This window comes from Grus americana, chromosome 1 (genome assembly GCF_028858705.1).
Source record: "Grus americana isolate bGruAme1 chromosome 1, bGruAme1.mat, whole genome shotgun sequence".
Lineage (NCBI taxonomy): Eukaryota > Metazoa > Chordata > Aves > Gruiformes > Gruidae > Grus > Grus americana.
In genome coordinates this window covers 70,267,048-70,287,685 of record NC_072852.1, presented here as the reverse complement: position 1 = coordinate 70,287,685, position 20,638 = coordinate 70,267,048, and the positions used below count along the sequence as shown (strand labels likewise).

General features: G+C 39.2%; 1 protein-coding gene across 13 annotated transcripts in view; it reads left to right on the top strand.

Annotated features, from left to right (window-relative positions):
* Positions 1 to 20,638, top strand: part of MICAL3 (microtubule associated monooxygenase, calponin and LIM domain containing 3) — a 165,252-nt gene that overhangs the window by 43,994 nt on the left and 100,620 nt on the right. For all 13 annotated transcript variants that reach the window (XR_008578420.1, XM_054835262.1, XM_054835437.1 and 10 more), the window contains exons 2-7: positions 10,090 to 10,465; positions 16,832 to 17,039; positions 18,512 to 18,628; positions 19,320 to 19,421; positions 19,800 to 19,955; positions 20,533 to 20,633. Coding sequence is in view for 12 of the 13 variants with exons in the window: in XM_054835262.1 (XP_054691237.1) it covers positions 10,202 to 10,465; positions 16,832 to 17,039; positions 18,512 to 18,628; positions 19,320 to 19,421; positions 19,800 to 19,955; positions 20,533 to 20,633 (948 nt within the window). In the remaining variant the exon portion in view is untranslated. The remainder of the gene's footprint in view (positions 1 to 10,089; positions 10,466 to 16,831; positions 17,040 to 18,511; positions 18,629 to 19,319; positions 19,422 to 19,799; positions 19,956 to 20,532; positions 20,634 to 20,638) is intronic.

Genomic DNA, 20,638 nt, shown 5'->3' with positions numbered 1-20,638 from the left:
GAAAGCATTTTGAAAAAAAGTCATTCTGGCTAGTGCTTGAATACCAGGTGGAAGGTGGCATGAAATAAGGGATTATGGAAATTACTCACTTTGAGACCAAGGTCTAGAATCTGCCCATGGAAATCTTGGAATGCCCTATGAGATAAATTCCAGCCTGCAAGCAGCATAGTGGCAAAGCAGTGCCTCGGGGCTGTTGAACCATGCTGGACAGAAGCTGTTTCACAGAGCTTTACCTATTAGAGATGCATGTAGATCTCTTGCACAAGAGGTGATTGTAGGTCACTTGGTGGGGACTTTCAGATCTGTATTAAGTGAAGGAGGTGCTCTTGCCCTCTCATGGAACAACTTTCTCTGGCAGATAGCTGGCAGGTTCAGCTAAGGATAGCTGCCTCAGACCCCCAGATATCCTTGCAGAGGAATGGCCTTTATCCAGGGGAGGATGGAATTAAAAAGACTAGACAGAAAAGTCCTTGAGGATGAAAGGCAAAGAGAGAAGCTTTTATGCGTGCTCACTACTAGGAACAAATTCTGCTGAATGGCATCCTTACACTTAGATTGGATTAAATCTCTGACTAATTCGTACCATGTCTTTTCATGTCCCTACCAGTGCAGCTGTATTTGAGCAGAGTAGTAATGTCTGCCTCTGGAAGTGATGACTGCCATTTTATTTCAGAAACTGCTTGCCAAAGCCTCAGGGAGGGCAGAGTAAATCACAAAACTGCCTCCACCTCTTTCCTCTGTAACTGATTTCCTAACAGATTTTCATTCGCTTAAGGCATTGAGCTTGGCATGGTCTTTGCTGAGAGAGGCATCTCCTGTGCATTCGGCAGCTGGAGAGGAATAGCTATCTGGCCAATTGAAAATGTTTCAGCATTTACCAAGAGTCGGATGTCCAGCCAAGTGGGGAACATACTCCCTGGTTACTATTTTTAAGCTATGTAACAGTATGTGCAAATGATATTAACTTATGTCCAGAGTTGAAAGTTCGATGTTACAAGTTTTGTTTTTGCATACTCCTACCTATAATCTGGATTCCTTTTCAAAGTTTTGGTATATTTTGTAGCATGAGAAAATGTAACTTTTTTATTCTACCTGGTTGTCGTCATTTAGCAAAAATGTTAAACAGGTTATTTGCTTAGAATATATTTCTGTCTCCTGGTAAAAGCTTTCCTTGTACCTATGAGGAAAATGAATGATGGGAAGCATTAGACACACAGGATTGTGTAATAGAGAAGAATTTTCATTAAGCTGCTAGATTTGATCAGTTGTCATTTGACAGTCTCACAGTGAAGTTTTAGTTGCTAAGGGTTGGATTTTGCTTTGGTTTTTTAAAATTATTATTGTTATTAAAGATCGTGGAGTATACCAGAGTGCAAAGGGTGGGTATTCTTATCTTTAGAAGAAGAAAAATTTACGTGAGTAAATTTATCAAGGGTTAATACTAAGCTAAGTTTAAGATACTGTCAAATTAAGAACTCTAAGATGTAAGTATAGTAAGAGAGTGCTTTGAGGAAAGGCGAGGATGGATTCTCCTCCCTCCTGCCCTTGAGAATAAAAACATGTCTACAGGAATTCAGGCTGAGACAGGTTATAGAAGAGGTTTGTGGGTCCTGTGGAATAGACTTCAATTAAATGATCTAATTTATGAAATAAAAGTTATAGGATTATTGTGTTTGTTTTCTTCCTGTGACCTAATGAATTGGGATTTAACGTTGTGTCCATTGAACATGTTCAGTATCTTTTCTGTTATGTAGAAGCCACATGCCTTAAGAGCCTAGACAAATAAGTTCTACCGTGAAAACGAGGTGTAGCTCCATCCTGAATCTGCCAGTCATTCCAAATGAAAGAAAATTCAGAACGTGATGGAAACCAGTCTCTTCCTGGTTCCCTTCACATCCTGCTTTGTGTCCTGTTCAAACTCCATTCAGTCAGTAGTGCTCTTGCTGAGGTGTGTAATTCTCTGCCGTTGCAAAATGAAATGAAATTGCTTAATTGTGTATTATGGTCTAATCTACTGACTAATGTGGGAGGACAGTACAGGCCTGTGGGGCATCAAGAAACAGCCTGCTGCATCTACCCTATATCAAGTACCTTGCCATTGCCATTTCTGGTTTTAGATATAGAGAGACTACACAGCATACATTTTCATGCAGAACTTTTAAGGAGAAAGGAAGGCGAGTAGTGATTTGAGCTAAAAGAGTAGGGTGTACCCATCAGGGGTTATAAACACGCTATGGGTTTTTTTTTGGCAGCAGTGAAGCTTGAGGGAGTCGGCCTGCTGTGGTGGAGCTTGGGTCTGTTGGCCATGCATGGGTTGGTGGCAGTGGCAGATTGGGGTGTATGATAGCTGGGCTATAGAGTGCTGGTTATATTACCAGTGACAAATGAAGGCATGTGGCAGGTAGTGAATAAAGTGCTGGTCCTCATCTGCAGATGAGTCCTCGAGATGCTGTTCCTAGTTAGACTGTTCTGGTTAAGGAAAAGGAGGTCTCGGTTCTGGAGGTCTGGGTTAAGGTCCAATTTTTTAGGTGGTTTTTGAGCTCTGCATGTGCATTTTACCTGACAATTATAAAGGCTGAGGTTGCATCCATGGGTTGTAGCATGGTCCCAGCCCTTCCTGGACTTTTCCTAGAATAAAACTTGGGTTTTGTTTTCTTTTTAAAGTTCAACAGCCTCTAGATGAAGTGGTTTGTGGGTTGGAGAAATCTTTATGGGTCTTTTATTCAAATGTCTGTTTACTTAGATTTCTTGGCTCTCGAAAGAGTCTTGCAAGATCTGCATTAGGGAAAAAAAAATTCGAAATGTCTAAGCCCCTCTGCTTTTCATATTTAATCTTTCTCCACAGAAACAGGATACATATCCATTAAATAATTTGTTTGAACTGCTCTGGGCAGTGTACTCAATTTGTGATGGCTTAGCTAGTTGAGTGTGTGTGGAGGGTAGAATTATGGATCTTTAATCCTGTTTTCTAACTCCCTTCACCACCACTGCCAGAAAGTGCCTGTCTCTTTTCCACACCCATAACAGCTGAGAGTTGGAAGCAGCACAAATAAAACTTGCTTTCCCATGTACATTTTTAATGTCTGTAACTGGAATATTTGTTCTTTGTTTTGTGAGAGTCTGGTATTTACCAAACCACTGAGGAGTGAGCCTTGGAGTTAAAAGTCCAGGCAGCTATCTGCCTTGATTAGAATAAGTGCTGGCACAAATGATCAGCCTTGAGTTGGCTTCTGAAGTGTTAGGATGTTTCTCTTAATGACCTAAATGAAGGTGGCTTTGGTAAGTTCAGCCTAGTTGGACCCTGTGATTCTATATGACTAGTAATCTTTGACCTGTGTAAGGCAGAATGAGGTAATAAAAGGGAGAACTGAAGCACATAAGTGGAGACAAGTGCACATAATACAAGGTGAGCACGTAGTACGTTAGATGCTAGACCTTTTCACTTTTCAGATCTCGTGAACCATTTTACGTGCTCTTTAAAGAATGGTAATTTTTTTCTTTTGTTACTTACAGATCATATGGTCGTATCTATCTGTTTGTCCCTCTTGATTATCTTTCCTGAGTTAACTTTTGTTATCATTGCAGTCTGTGTTTTGGTACCAGGTTCTGACAGATAGAAGCCTTCACTTATATAAATTTTAAAAAATGTGTTCATGTGAGTTTCGTTAGAGAATTTCTTTTATGAGTGCTCGCTCTCCTTTTTTTTTTTTTAATATATATATAGGCTCTATTTGTTTTCTCACTGTGTTGTGGAATGGCTTGGGGTGATCAGTGTGCTGGTAGAACCTGAAGGCCTCAGAGAACTTGGCTCACTGGGCTGCAGAGGTTCGTTACAGTGTGTCTGTAGCCTCCAGTCTTCGTTCTGCTCAAAATTTCTAATTGGGTCAGAACAATGCTCTTGTTCTCTAATGTTCAGTAAAGCTTTTCTGAAAATCTTCTTCTGTTGTGGCATAGCATATTGGCTCAGAATGGTGAATCAATCCATGTCCTATATGATGTCAAAAGCTGGTATGTCTTGCTGTGCAAAGGCGACTGATTTTGTTTTATCCCCATTTGGAGTTACAGAAGTAAAGTTTTGTGAAAGTGTCATTTCAGTCATTTCTTGGAGGCTTTTCTTCCTCTTTTTTTTTTTTTTTTTTTTTGATATAGGAGCTTTCCTCAGGTTATTGATAGTGTTTGAAAAAGTCTCGTGAAGTCCAGCTTGTAACACTGGGTAAGAACTAACTTTAGGGTGGGTTTCTATGTTGAAATGTAATATCATGAATAGCTTCAAAGCACTTCAAATGAGGGAATGACATTCAACCTTTATGCCCTGGTAAGTGGTGGACTGAGAAGCCCCCATGTGCTCCAGCCTGGTAGTGAAGTCACCTTCAGCTAGTGTGAAGTGATTGTACACTTAGATTAGAAGTGGGATATGTGTTGCTCATCAGAAAATACCCATGGTCTGACTGCCTACAGGCATGGGTTATGGTCTTTATGGGAAATGCTTGTAAACTGAGGGGTTCCTATATTGAAACAGGCAGGTTTGAGTTTTGAGGACTCGTGTTTTCTCGGGAGGATTTGTGGGAGATGCATGGATTTCCACCCAGATAACAAATGGAGCCTTTGCTGTCGTCACTCATTGGAATTTGGGAGGCCTGTAAAGGGAAGTGTTGCTCATATGACTTGCTGCGTTAATGGCCTCACTCCAAAATGTTTTGTTGTGAGAGTTTTGATTCTAGTGGGATGCAGTATTTTTTGCCATTGGAATAAAAGCACATTTACTTCTTTGAGAAATAAATTTTCTTTTGCTGTGCCTTCTCTACATATAGCTTGGTGACAGTTCCAAGATGTAAAGAATGTCTCCAGCGTCCCAAGCACACAGCTGGTGAGTTGGTGCTAGGTGAGAAGAGATCACTGCATTGGTTACCAATTGCCTGATGTGAATATTTGTGCTATGAGGGATCTCCCTAGTACGTGGCTGTGTCAGGCATTTAAGGTAGTGGTTCTTGAAACTTGTCTTAGAATATGACAGCTATCCAGATGGCCTTCTATTCCCTTATCATCTTATAAGGGGGCAACTACCTCTTCTATGGTTAAACTTATTTTTGTTTTCTTCCAAAGCAGAAAGATGATCTGTTTCTTGGCCTCTGTCTTTATGTTGCTGTTCATTCAGCAAAGTTGTGTATGAGAGCAGCAGAATAGTGTTTGTTGAATTCATATAGATAAAAGGTTTTATTTTGTAGGTTTAATGCTTTCAGTACTCATGTAGTGGCACTTAAGAAATGTTTAGTAACAAACAATGTACGCATTTTTATTCAGTACCTTGATATGAATTTGGGAACCAAAATATTATCCGTAACTACTTCTGTATTTTTGTATTTCCATGTTCTTGGATATAATTCGCATTTCTTTTAAAATCATTTACTGGATTGAGTTTTTCTTGATGTGAGAATTCTGTGAACTGTTTGTATAGGTACTTTGATCTTCTCCTTAAGAATGGGCTCTTGTATTCGCAACCAAGTTAATTTTTGATCTTTCTCCCACTTTCATCCTAGCTTGGGAAGGAGGTGGACAGGAAAGAGGTGGAGACCTAAAAGACTCACTCCCATATCGTGGGCAGAAGCCCACTAAATCAGCTTTGATAATTCTATTAAAACACAAACGTCTTTTTGCTAGCATATTTGCTTGAGTCTTGAATTCTATGAACAGGAGCAGATCTAAATGTCATCTTAAAACATACTGTGGATAGTGCTGACATTCCTTTTTTCCATCTGGTATAAAAGGGAAGCTGCAAACAATGGCAACCACGCCTCTGTCCTCCTGCTTTCTCATTTCTTGTCTGCATAATATGGAGCTAAAATAATTGCCAGTTCTGGCTTTAGCTTTTCTTCTCGAAATTGTCCTCTTTTCACCATCTGTTTCACAGTCTTACTGCTGCCCTAAACCTGCACTTTTTGATACCCGTGATCACTTAGAAAGTCTTGAACATATTATATCAAAGTCCATTTCTTTGGTTTTAGCTCAAAGTAAAATAAATCAAATCCTGGAAATGAAAACAGAGCTTTTTCATTTGTTGGAATAAAGACTTTTTTTTAGTGTGGTTGCCTAAAGCAGGAAGGCTTACGGCATTGAGCCGTTTGTCCATCTGCTTTTCAGCTCATCCTTAATAACTTTTGAACAATTTCATCCAGATTTGACGGGGAATAAAAGTCTCAAAGGTAATTGATTTCCTACAAGAAAAGTGGAGGCCGGGTGGAGGAGAGAGACAAAAATAGGTGTCTCCGCTGTCTGCAGTATAAGCTTAACAATAATCTGTGCTTAGGCTTTTGCTAGCCAAGTTGCAAGTGTGTACTGGCTGCCTAGGTACTGCAGTAATCTCAGAGTTTCCAGAACATGTTCCTGAGGCTCGCTTAGGCAGAAGCTGAGGGGCCATGAAAGGGAGACAAGGGCATAGGGAATGTTGTTGGGGAACCGGAAATTTTAGGGAAAGGATGAAATCAATGGAAACTGGGGCTATTGAAGAGCTATCAGTAATTTTATGATTGATGGACCAACTTGCTTTCAGATTCCATATGGTACTGCAGTTTGTTATCTCTGACTTCTCAGAAATTTATCTGTCAAGGGTACATCTGTGGTGTTTGGCTGACTGGGAAATAACCAAAATATAAGAAAGTATTTACACTGTGCTCAAAGAAAGTCAGCACTCTGAAGTGGAGCTGGGCAGTTACTTTGGCAAATGTTTTATTCACTCAGAATGCTGTTTTAAGCTAGACAGAACAATCTGTGAATTTAGATGGAATTAAGTCAATAGTTTCTACCGGAAAAAAAAATGGAGAAGAATGCTGGAAAATACAGTCCCATAATATTTTACTTTTCCAGGCTCAAGTCATTACTTGAATGAGCACTTTCAACAAAATTGGGATGGAAAATGTAGGGAGGGTGACTACTATAATGGGGGTTTATTTACTTGGAATGTAGGAGCCCTGCATTTGCAACACTTTCTGCAGGAACTTGAATTTGTACAACCAAAGTTGTTTTGTGTATGATTTGCAAAATCTCTTTTTATCTCTTGCATTTGACAGAAGCACAGCACTGGACTTTGTTTCTTGTATATGCATTTGGTAAAATATTCATATTCCTGCATCCGTTGTGACTGTGGGAAGGAACCACCACCTGGAATTATTCATTGCCTGTGTCTCTGTTTTTCATTGGTTTTTCTTGTCCTGGGCAAGCGCTGGAGATCCTGAGCGTACTTGCAGTCATGAGTCAGTGACAACCTCATGCTATTATTGTAAATAGCAACACGAACGCTGTTCTTGCATGCATTTTTTCACGGGCTTTGTCTTTCTCTCCCAACACTTCAGCCAAGGAATTTACAGAGCTTCTGAGTCAGCAATCAGCTGCCTCGAGACAAAACATGCAGGATACTGCAAACTTGCAGAGTAGCCAACAAGGCATACAAATACCCTGGAAACTTGGCAAATAATTCTTGCCTGCCCTTGCTTTGCCTCCTGTAATTTCCATGATCTCTGACGTGTTGCTCGCGGGTTCCAAGGGCTTTGGGTGTTTACATCAAGAATGCAGAGTTCTTGGGAGTGACTAATTGCAGTGACTGAAGCCTCCGTATTTGACCTGTGGGCATAACTGACTTCACAGCCTGCATGAAATGGGATGTCGACAGAACTGCTATATTAATGTGTCGCTTGGGTTGCACTGTGTAAAATGACTTGCTTTTGCAGGTTTGTCTCCTGGCTTGGCAAACCTTGAACACAAAGCAGTAAGTTCCTAGAATGAAAGTAGGTTGGATTTTTAACTTTGGGATCTCTCTGAGCAGTGCAGAATCAGTGCTGCTTCACTCCTGTGGTGGAAGAGTATAATAGAAGCACTCTTGCGAGTGAGAAATGAAACCTATATTGTCCTTACATCTGGATATATCAGTAATGGACTGCAGATTAACAGACTTAAATTGCCATGCCACTTCATTTAGGTCATATAACTTCTATTGCTTTTTCTTAGGAAGTGTCAATCACCTGAATGCTGGTTTAAAGTGAGTGTTTGGGTGGTAGAGTGGAGGTGCAAGAAGTGGGGGAAACATGGCACAACATAGTATTCGACTTGCAACATTGTGCTGATTAATGAGGTATATGGCTTTAGACTGTAGGTATTTTGTATTATCTGCATTACACAAATATGCTGAAATTACTCCTTCAGCGCAAGAGGTGATTTGTTGGAGTTCTTTTATAACATTCTTCTTGAGAACAGAAGAGGAGAGACAGGCTTAAAGCACAGTGTCTGCAGTTGTGCAGTGGTTACCCTGCAAGGTAATCAGGTGCAAGCCTGGAACATTTTTCCAGCTTCACAACAGTGAAGTTGGATTAAGAACCAGGAAAGCAGTTAGTTTCATCCTGCTTAGTGAGCAGTACTGATACGGACATGGCATCACTATCAGCCGGTTAGAAAAACAGCTTCATATGTAGAGTCCTCTAAGACAGTTTTCCTGATAAAGTCAGAATCATTCTCTGGTATAACCCATTGTTGAAGGTGGCTTCTGTAGGAAACTTTATCTTTAATACCAGTTTGTGGCTGTATGTAAAGGTTTCCAGGTCTCCTTTCCTATTTCTAAACATAAACAATAAATACTATGTTAGGGTGAAATGCAGAAGTGCCCAAATAAACTGCTGCAGAATTGTCATATGGGAAGGGAAGAGACATGAGCTGTAATGTTTAGCTTGGCTTCCTGTCTGCTGGAAGCAGGAAAAGAGCTGGTGAGAATCTAAAAGGTTTTATCCGAGTCCACATATTTCCTTTTTTACCTTAATTCCCTTTGCAAAAAAACAAAGGACAAAAAGCACCTCAGAAATGCTTTCACTTCTGTAGTTCCTGCATATGTTCCCATGCTGCCCTCCTATCTGAAGACAAATAGAACTATTCTTTCTTAGAGAGCAATCTGTTATATGTATGAACTTAGTATTAAGTATAAAAGGAAGAAAGAGATTGATTATACATAACAGAAAGAGAGAGATGGAGAGAAGATATCTGTTCTTTAAACAAAATCTGCTATTTGTGATCCAAACAATGCATGCTGTAGGTCTGCAGGCTGCTTCTGAGGGATCCCAGAAAAGCAACCAAGAGTAGCAGACCTCCTGTTAGCATATTTAATCTGCTGAGGACCCCAACTACCACCTAAAATTTTATAGGGACCTTCCTATCAAAACAAGTTGAAAACCACAGAATAGAGGAATGAAGTGTCTCATGAGGATCATGCATCAGCCACATTTCACTCTTATGCTCCTTACGTACCAACAGGAATATATGCATAGACTCTAGGTAAGGCAAATGTTTATACTGCTTGACACAACACAGACAGGCTTTTTTTTCCCCAGTCTTGACATCTTTTCTTAAGTATTTGATTGCTATTAGCAGGTTTAACTTCTTTCTAGGATTGCAGTAGCCATCACTGGGTTTGTTATGTCACTGTACAAAAGCAGTGTTTGCAAGGACTCTGATAGAGATACCAACTTGTGCTATGCCATCCTCTTTCCTCTTCTCTATTTATCATGAACAAAGACACATGTCCTTTTAGAATGAAGGAACCAAAACTTACTTTACTGGTGGAATACCAGCTCCTAAAGTACTTTGTGGTAGTAGTGTTTTTAAGACCAGCACGTAACCATTGCTGTGGTGTTACCACAGTGATCTGGTTATCACAGTAACTCCTCTGTTAGTAAGTATTTTTTTTTTTTTAAAAAAACCCCTCTACTTAGCTTCCAAACATCACATAACATCTGCCAGTTTACTTGTAATTTCTTTGCTGTTTGTGTGAAATGAGTTTTGATAAAACTTTCTAGGGACTGGCTCAGGTAAAGTGTTTTGTGATTTAACAAAGGCAAGATGTCTCACTGTCTGCTGTGGGGCTCAGTGAGCTTTGGAAGGCTCCTCCTTAGTCAACTTGGGCAGGACTCCTCGGAGTATTGATCAGTTGACTTATGTAGGACCGATGCTTTATTAGTTACTGAGAATCTGGGCTCTCAGTTCAGCAGGCTTAGACAAAATTTTGGAAAGAAAAAACAACAAGCTCAGTTACGTTTTCTTCTTTTTATTTTATAGGTTAATAATGCTTGTAAGCCAGAGGTGAAAGTGGCTCAGCAGAGCAACATCGGGAAATCTGGCAGACTGGAAGAGAACAGCTGCCCCTCAGGGCAGCTGCAAAGTGTGAAGCATGGAGGAAAGCAAGAATGAGAAGGTGAACCAGGCTCATGTTCTCTTTGACAGATTTGTCCAGGCTTCAACCTGCAAGGGGACTCTCAAGGCTTTCCAAGAGCTCTGTGACTACCTAGAACTAAAGCCCAAGGACTATCGTTCTTTCTATCACAAACTCAAGTCCAAGCTAAATTATTGGAAAGCCAAAGCCTTGTGGGCCAAATTGGATAAAAGAGGCAGCCATAAGGACTATAAGAAGGGGAAAGCATGCGCCAACACGAAGGTAAGAAATTTATTCATGGTGGTCAAGACAACTATTACCCAGTTTCTCTTGAATACACAATAAAAATGTCTTGATGTAGAAAGATATTTGCCTGGTGTCAGTATAAGCCCAAGAAAGATTTAGAAATGTTCTCATACTTACTGTTTATAATGTAGTCACAACTTGTTAGCATTTTACTTTCAATCAAAAATTACGTTTGCTACTAGCAAATTTGACTGCCCACCTGAATAGGGGAAGCTAAATGGAAATCATTGGGAATGACCAGCATATTTGTAATTTATTCAGGAGAAGCAGCCTGCAAGATTCTATGTTTTATGTTTTTGTGGCATCAATACTATAGATGGGTTAGAAAATCTTAATTGGTAAACCTTTACTCTTGGTAGGCTTTTTTTTTTTTTACCTTTTATTTACTAGACAATAACAGGGACATGACATTTGCTGTTGGAGTCTAGATTAAAAAATATATGCTTAGAAATTTCCAATTTTAATTTGAAAATCCTTAAGAGTGTCTCAAGAAAAGTGAACTTTCTTGCTGATTTGGCAAAATATTCTATTTACCATTATTTAGACAGTAATCATTTGTATTCCATGTTCAGAAAAAAAAAATGCTGTGGAAATTCATACCAGTTCCTTTTAAAAGGTTGGTATGTGTGGTATTTACTGCGGGAATTCCTGCTCTTACACAGACACACCCCCACCATTTTTTAACCTGAATTATTGTGGACTGGTATTTATGTGCTGCACCCTTGTTGGTCTGTACAGTATGAGCTTATTTATTTGTTTTGTTGTTACTGAAAGGGATTCTTTATATCATTCATCAAAGCGTGAATGGAATAGGTTACTTTTTGTAAATAATTACACACTCTTCCTTTTTTAAAAAAGGAAGATAGTGCAGAATATGATAAAATTAGAACAGGATTCTGTCCTCCTCCTTTGAGGACCATAGATGCTGCTGCTTCTCTTGAATATTCACCTTCTGGGAGAAAGAAGTATCTTAATAGGAGGAATTAATGACAAATTCCTCAGTAGACAACTGAGAGGGAAATATATCCTGTTTAGGATGTGCCAGTCATTTCAGATCTGTGGACTGAAGTTTAATTCCCAACTAGATATTAGAAAGTTACGTTAGTTTCTTGGTTGTTTATTCTGTTTCACTTTCCAATGGCCATTTTGTATGGATGGTGGCATTTAGAATTGATTACTATAATAACACTTGGCAAAATTACTAATGAACCAAGGTCCACTTGTCCTAGGTTTTGTAAAGGTAATGCTTTCCTCAAAGTTTATATTTGGTACATCAGATTATAGATAGCAGGTGCATATAGATTAACTTGGAAAACAATAGAACAATTGGGCGCTAGCTTCAACATTCCAAAAGTCCAACCACTGTTAAGGTTTATATTTTTCAGGCAGTATAAGAAAGGATGGACTTACAGGAAGATAAATGTAGTGATTTTTGTGTGTATTTGGGAATAAACCTTCCAAGCATTATGGACACCATGAGGAAAAATTCCAAATTGTCTTTCTGAAAACTCGACTGCACTTTGCTTTCACTGGATTCAGGAATTGGTCTTATTTTGAATGAAACATGATGAGTAGAACAGAAATAGGGTGTTGAAGGCTGTGAAATGAAGACAGGTGGCTTATGTTTCAATGAGAAAGAGACTGAGCAAGCTGTGGAAGAATGTAGAGGTATTTTAACTTATTTGAAGTAGTAGACTAAGAGAGTGATTTTGTATCTGGACTCTGAATATATCTTGGTGGGCAAGACTGTATTTGCTAACACTGAAGAAAAGGTTGCATCAATAATAGAGATACAACACTAAAAGAGATGTAATGGAAGAATAAGTTTATGACTTTGATAGTCCTTGATTATGAGGATGTATCAAAAAATAGACATGAGTGGAGGTTGACATCCATCTATAAAAGACATTCAGAAAATGAATTGTGACACTTGTCTAGAAGGGAAGCGGTGAGGTGAGTTTAGAAGGCCGTTAGAGCTCCATTTTACCATGTTCGACTTGAACTGACAGCTAGGCAGCCATGAGGAGATGTCAGAAAGGTAGAGATTTTAGCTTGGACAAAAAGTAGTCAACTCTGAGTTAGAAAAGTTCTGTGAATCTACAGCACTGACAGGCTGATTGAACCAGTGCCTGTGAATGAGGTGATGCAAAGGCAAATTGTAGAATAAGATGGTAGAGATGACAGATGAAGTCCTGTGGGAAGTTGGTGGTGAGCGGAATGGGAGAAATGAGGGAAGTCCTTCAGACAGTGCTCTGAAAGAAAAGCTGGGGTACTGAGTCTTAAAAGAAATCAGAAAAGGACATGCTTTCAAGAAATATGTATAGCCAACTGTCTATAAAACATCTCTTCAAGTGCAGTTGAAAAGTGGGTAAAAGGGGTAAAGTATACTGCAAGTGATGTTTCACTAGTCTGCCAGAGATTTTGTATAATCCGAAAGCTTAGCCTATTTTGTGCACCAAAGCCAAGCTAGAGAGAGTTTACTGATGAGAGAGAAACCCCAGAACTTGCTGGTGTTGGTGTGAAGGACCAGAGGGGTGGGAGGGGGAATGATTGCAGTGGACATGTCAGTCATCACGCTGGACTGGCCTCTACTAGAGGAAAGGGAGGGCTTATTCTGTAGCCGCTTTCCTGTGTGGGTGACAAGGAGAAAAGAGAGTAAAGAAAAAGCAGAAGGGGAGTGGAGGCAAGCCAGAGAGTAATTTGTCAGTGTTTCTAAGAAGCTGTTGGTGAGATGCTGTATGGAAACACAAGTAAAAAGGGCAGATGGTGAATAAATTAAAGGTGGCACCCCCTCTGCCCCCACACAGAAATATACAGGACTGTGGATTTGGGACTCATGCCAGTCGGAGTAGTGAAATTAGTAGCTGAGAGAAAGTGAAATTTAGTTATTTTTTTTGTGTTAGAATGTCTTAAAGAATAAATGATAAATAAATGATGATAAGTGATGATCAATGGTCTTTGTATGGCTTTACGTATAAAATTTGTTGAAATTGTTAATGTAAAGAAATGATATATGCATTCTTTTTATATTTTCATATATGTTTCTGTTAATTACTTGTTTCCTATCCTAATAGCATCTGCCATTAAATGTTTATATGTAATTCCTAAGAGATAATCAGCTATTCAAAGTAGAGGCCTTTTGAGAACTGTATCATATCTGATGTTTCCTGTCTCAGTTTTATACTCTAATGTGACATGTAGTTTGCAAACCACTGATTAAAAAATACAGAAATTTAAGTGTGCATGTGGAGATGATAGAATTTAAAATAAATATTAGGGTTTTAGCCGTGTTATCAGAAGAGAAGTCAGTCATTTCTTCAGAAAGCTCAGCTTCTATACACTTGAGGATATACCAGTTTTGAAGTTTTTATCCTCTGTAGCGTAGCTCTTACTTTCCCATTTAAAAATTGGTTGGGGGTGAAATGCTGTGACTGGAATTGGGCAGTAGTTAGGCAGTTAGTGCGTCACATGGCCAGCGTCCAGGTTAACCAGAATTCAGATAATCAGCGCTCATGAAGCAAGACTTGGATGCGATGGGTTGTTCAGATGTAAATAGTTACAAATGATGCTCTCTCTTCATTGGTTATACAGAGAATACAGGATTTCAGTTTCCATTTAATGTTCCATTGCCATGGTGTTGTTACTGAAAACTTAATATAATCTGTCTGAAAGATCTTGAGCAAGAAGTGTTTCTGAGGGGTGAGACAGCTTTAGTGCATGGAGTTGCAGCAGTTGCCTGGAGTCATCGAGGGGAAAGGGAACAAGGAACAGCATTAGCTACCTTTATTTACTTGGCACCTCATGTAGTAACTGCTGCCTGTGAGAGTATGAGAAGGTAGGTTTCTACGAGAGATCTGAAACTGAAGGAAGTGTTAGAGGTGGAAAAGGGAGCAGAATCTTTCCTTCTGTTTTGAATTGTGCTTACAACTCACTGTGTTTTATAACAACTTAATTTAATGTTTTTGTGATGGTAAGAAATAAGGGCAACTTTGGCCGTGAATTGCTTCACAGAGTATCATATATTTTACATCCAGAGAGTCTTAAACAGCTTGAACACTGTGAGTTTTGGGCCCCTCTCTACAAGACAGACATTGAGGTGCTGGAGTGTGTCCAAAGAAGAGCAATGAAGCTGGTGAAAGGGTCTAGAGCACAAGTCTTATGGGGAGTGGCTGAGGAAACTGGGGCTGTTTAGCTTGGAGGAAAGGAAGCTGAGGGGGAGACCTTATCACTCTCTATAGTTACCTGAAAGGAGGTTGTAGCGAGCTGGTTGTTGGTCTCTTCTCCCAAGTAACAAGCAATAGGATGAGAGGAAATGGCCTCAAGTTAGCCAGGGGAGGTTTAGATTGGATATTAGGAAAAATTCCTTCACAGAAAGGGTTGTCAAACACTGGAACAGGCTGCCCAGGGAAGTGGTTGAGTCACCATCCCAAGGAGGCATTTAAAAGATGTGTAGATGTGGTGCTTAGGGACATGGTTTAGTGGTTGGACTTGGCAGTGTTAGGTTAACAGTTGGACTTGATGATCTTAAAGGTCTTTTCCAACCAAAACAATTCTATGAACCCAGTCTCTTTGAAGATAGTAGTTGTCAGATGAGCAAAATTATTACCTGAATAAATATTATGTGCTCAGCTAATTTTCTTACAAGTTTAAAATAGAAAGATTAAGTGGTGTTTGAGAGTTATACTTGCCCACAAAGAAAACAATATTAAATTGGAAAAATGTAATAGATCCCAGTTGTTTATCCCTTTTAACAAATGACAAGTTGGACAGCTGTTCAATATACAAGTCTATTTTGGAATTTAATAGCTCAGTGGTTGGGCTTGCCTTTTCTCCCATATGCCTTCAGGTTCCTGAAGCTACTAAAGAAGCAGTGCTGTTATTCTTCCCCTTCCCTTTCCTCTAGACTTGGATTTCTGCCCTGAGATTTATGTGACTTCTTATCTTACACAGTAGTTTTACTTTGAAATTTGCATGTCAGTTGTTATGTCGTCACTGCTGTAACCGGTACTGTTCCATTCATCATTCAGGCTTTATATTTGCAATTTCAGAACATTTGCAGAATGTATGGCCCAGTGAATAACTGGTGAAAATGTGGTGACCTGTAAAAATTGGCATATGGGGACAAACAACAAAGAGCTTTGCTTTGGAACAGGCTGTTTGTCAGAAGGTTGGGTTCTGGTTAAGATTTAGCATACTTAAGAATTTCTCAGAGCTTTGTTGTCTAGCTATAAGGGTACGTAAGGATCTGGAAAATACATAGCAGCAGCAGTCACCACTGTAGCAAGGTCTTTATTTTGTGGTTCTGGTTTATACTCAATAGAAATCAAAGTACAAAAATGATATGACAAAATGGACTGTGTACTATATTCCTGTGAATGCACGTAGCCATCCCGGCTTTCTTTGTGCACCTCAGTTTCTGTGTGTAAGAAGTGTCAACTGATTATCTTGACTTTTTAATCTTAAAAGAAATTACTGTATCGTTTGTTTCTCAGAAGTACTTCCAACACTAGATATGCAAGTATTTTACATTCTCAAGTTGTTTATTAGCCTCTGATAGTGTTTGTGAGTGGAGTGGAAAAAGATCTGAGAAGATGTAAGACCTTTGATATGACAAAAGTTAGGTTGGAGAAGTCATATTTTGATAAAAGTTGTCTAGTCACACAAAGTTTGTATTTATATTATATTTACTTTCCTGAAGTTTCCTTTGCTGCAATAGTAGAAGCACCAGCATAGGCATAAGAGTGCTCTGACTTGACTATCATCTGTGCTACTCTAAATGATGATGTTCATAAAAACACCAGCATCTCATGTATTTATCTGCCATAGCCATTGCTATGGTACTCACTGATGATGAGGAATTTTTAGCGTTACTGAAGATTTTCTCAAGAAGGGCCACCTCAGGCTTTGGTAGATGAAAGGAAAACTTGTCATTACCTTTATTTTTTTTTATTTTTTTAAATTTTTTTTAGGAAAAATTCAGTTGATGGAATGGGGGAAGGAAAAGCCTTCAGAAATATTGCTGTTCTCCAGGTTCTTACATAGCTTGGAGAGTGCACATTGGCAGCTCTTCTTAAACAAGGGTTCTAAACAGGCTGTTTACTTGCCTGCTTCTTTAAACTTTTCGCTGCTCTGTGATATGCTTTATTTTCAGGTTGCGGTTACTGCTTTAACGTATCAGTGGCGGAGCATGGCAGGTAACAATAGAAAGACTGATCTGAATTTTCAGCTTATGTTGCTCACAAAAAGCACTTACTCCTAAGAGCTGTGGGATACTTGGAAGCTGTGGTAAAAATATCTATTTACTCCTGAGACTGTAAAGTTACTCTGCTGGTTGTTTTGCAGTGTCTGATAATTGGGGCTGGACCCTGTGGCCTTCGTACAGCCATCGACCTGTCATTCCTGGGAGCCAAGGTGGTGGTCATAGAAAAGAGGGATGCCTTTTCCCGCAATAATGTGCTGCATTTGTGGCCGTTCACCATACATGACTTGAGGGGTCTTGGCGCCAAAAAGTTTTACGGCAAATTCTGTGCAGGGTCCATAGACCATATCAGTAAGTACAGCCGCTGCTAGACACAGCAGCACTGGTTCTTCACAGGGGAAAGGTGGGTGAGGGCATGGGGTAACTCATTAAAATTCAGTCCGCACCAATCAGTGCTCTCAAGTCCTTATGGCACAATTCAGTCTCACCTTTGCATAGCGCATTTTGGGCTGGACCTTGATATGAAAGAAATACATTGTGCCATGAGATTATCGCACATGCAATATGTATCTATCATGTTACACTTCTTACTTTCCGAGGCATATCTTTTTCCTATGCTAAATAGTACATTTAAGGTTGAAACTTTTTTTTTAATGGATAATTTTCCTGTTTTTGCTGTTACAGTCCTGCAGCTGCCACATTATTCTGTTTCTCTTGAGTGTTGTAAGCGACTTGTAAAAAAGAAAAATTACTGTGAATGCTTTTGAACATTCTTGTGAATGTTGATCTGGAAAAAGGAGGAACAATTTAGCTTTGATTTTTGGAAGAGCGATGAAGATATTTTCAAGAATATTGTGAGCCTATGAATAAGTTTTGATTAAATAGAGGTTTACATATTTGAGAAAAATTTTGATGATTCTCAAATTCAGAGAAACCAGTCTCCTTTGAAAGCTGAATGTGTTGGTGGAACAGGAGTTAATATTTTCCAGCTTTTTTTTTTTTTTTTGCCCCCCCCCCCCCCCCCCCCCCCCTTCTTCTTCTTCAAAAATTGACTGAACATGGCACAGCCAGGTTTTGCCCACCAGCTCTGTTCTCCACTGGACATAAGTGAGAAGTATAGAGTGGCACAAACACTGCTTTTTTTTTGGGGCAATAAATGGTAAAACTGGAAGATCTTTGCAATTTCAGTCTTGCAGATTGCTTTTTCCCTTCCAATTTCTTGTCTTTTTTATTCTTCTAGTACTTTATGCATGTTGTCTTCTTTTGTATCTCAGCACAGCTGAAATTTAGTGTTTAGGTGGAGTGTTTTTTTAATTTCAGAATCTGAAACATGACAGTAAGGTTTCTACTTTCAAATTAATAGTTTGCACACTGTCATTTTCGTACCTGCTACCTACATTAACTGAGGAGCAAAGGTGAGGAATTTACTATGCCCTCACTAACCCAAAGGTGTTAGGATGAAGTTGCAGATCAGTATTACAGCTAGGTTGATTGCAAGTGCAGTCCTGCTTGTGCTGTCTTCCCTCTCCTGCAGTGCCTGGTCTGGTTGTTTCCCTTGTTGCTGCTGCTTTGAGGACTGAAACACATTAAAAAAAATGTTTACTTTTTATTCTTTGAACAGGGCTGAGGTTGCAGCTATATAGAAATTTCTTGGCATGCCGTGATATTACACACCAGTGCTGCCTGGATGAAGGGTTGGGAACACAGTGGGAAAAAGAAAGTAGCAGCTGGCCTTTAAATCGGTTTATCAGTAATGTCAGACAGAGATGCGTGGACACTCGTGCTCTTTTTTTTTTATTTCTTTATCATCTGCTTTTTTGCAGGTATCCGTCAGCTCCAGCTTATCCTTTTGAAGGTTGCCTTGATCTTGGGAATAGAGATCCATGTCAATGTGGAATTTCAGGGGCTTGTTTACCCTCCAGAGGATCAGGAGAATGAAAGCAAGTAGCATTGAAATGGGTAGTAAAGGGGAAGTTATGGTAGGATACAGAGACTCCTGCTCCTTAACCCTGCTTAAGTCCTTTCCTCATGCTCCATTAACAAGAGTAATTATTAATACACTTTTGTTGAATTTTTAGTAGGATTTATTCTTTCTAGTGACAAATCCAAATTAGTTACTATATAAAACAAAATCACTAGAAGTGCAACACAGAAATAGACCACGACACAGTAGATCATATATTTTATGATCTAAAATATTTCAGCCTATTACACTTAGAAGATACCTTTTTAAAACAACTCCTTTCCTTGCATTCACTGAAGATATTTATATCAATGAATGATCAATGTTATGCTTTTTATATCTTTGTGAAACCTGTCTCTGATTGCCATGGGAGATGATGGCTTACTTGTTTTTTTGGCATCCTATTAATTGGGTAGCGGAGAAGCTATAAAGGTTGTAGTGAACCTTAAAGGTAATAGTCAACGGGATTTTACTGGAGCTGTCTCTACCTCTGATTCACGCAAAGTGACTGTGCAAGTCAGTAATAGCCCTGTCAACAATATAGCTGTCCTGCAGTGTATCTTTACCGACGATGTAAGGAAGGGATTCTGGATAGTAAGAAGTGGTTTTATGTATTTTTTTATTATGAACACTGTTTATATTGTCATTAACTTGGAGTTTATCAACAGGAATAGGTTGGCGTGCATTGGTCCACCCAAAAACCCATCCAGTATCTGAGTATGAGTTTGAAGTAATCATTGGAGGGGATGGCAGGAGGAACACCTTAGAAGGTAATGGTGTGTCCGTAATTCATTTTCAAATAGGATAATTCTTCCTACATTTTTTCATTGGTTGAGTAGTGTTGTAGCTCTTACTTTTGGAAGTAGGAATTGAAGTGTTGAACATTTTTCTGTGTAGTAGAGAGTTCTATCTTAATATTTTTGATGCAAGTTGCAAGTTTTGGAAAAGAGGTAATAAAGAGAGGGGACCTTTGTTCCTAAACAAGAGCTTTTATTTTTCTGATGAAGCAATTGTTGCTTTCTCTCTGGAGGAGTTTGTAATTCATTGGACACTCTCTTTATTTTGTGAGGGCACCTGTCTATGGCATGCTGAGTGTTCTCTGAAGATATGCTCTATTTCTCAGTTTTACTACTTTATCCTTCCCCTAGGGTTTCGCCGAAAAGAATTCCGTGGTAAACTAGCAATTGCTATCACAGCAAACTTCATCAATCGCAACACTACAGCTGAAGCCAAAGTAGAAGAGATCAGCGGTGTGGCCTTCATATTCAACCAGAAGTTCTTCCAGGATCTACGAGAAGCCACAGGTTTGCCAGCAATTGCCAGATTTCCAGTGAAAACTATTTCTCTTTATTATTACAACTTTGTAACTCGGGTATCATGTTTAATCAATAAAGGAACATCATGTACAAGGAAGTCAGTCATTCCTGTCTCTCTTTGAAATCTGACTTCCCCATTTTTACAGCTGTTCTATACAGCTGTACAAAGCAAATGTGTATCATTCAGGTATGTGTCATTTTTGTTCAGAAGTGGAGAACTTATTTCCCTGTAGGTTTTCAGGAAATCTGAGCCCTAAATAGGAAAAGTCTGAATCCTGAGTTCAGTTTCCTGCACTTCATATCTGAATGTAAACCTTAGAGTGATGGTAAATATATTTTTTAAAAGAGGTAGCTATATGCAGGCGAAATGTGCTGTTTGTGGTTTTGTTGAAGATTCATATTTTAAAGTCATAAAATCATCAAAAGCATGGGAGAAAGCTGCTTGCGTTCTGTCTCTAAGGCTTTCTAACCACATAGTTTCAATTTACTTTCTTCTGATAGAGCTTGTGTTACGTGTAACATGTAACTTGTTCCTTCACTACCATGTCTTTTGTTCTGTTGCAAGGTATTGACTTGGAGAACATTGTCTACTACAAAGATGATACACACTACTTTGTCATGACTGCCAAAAAACAGAGCTTGCTGGAAAAAGGAGTGATACGGCATGTGGG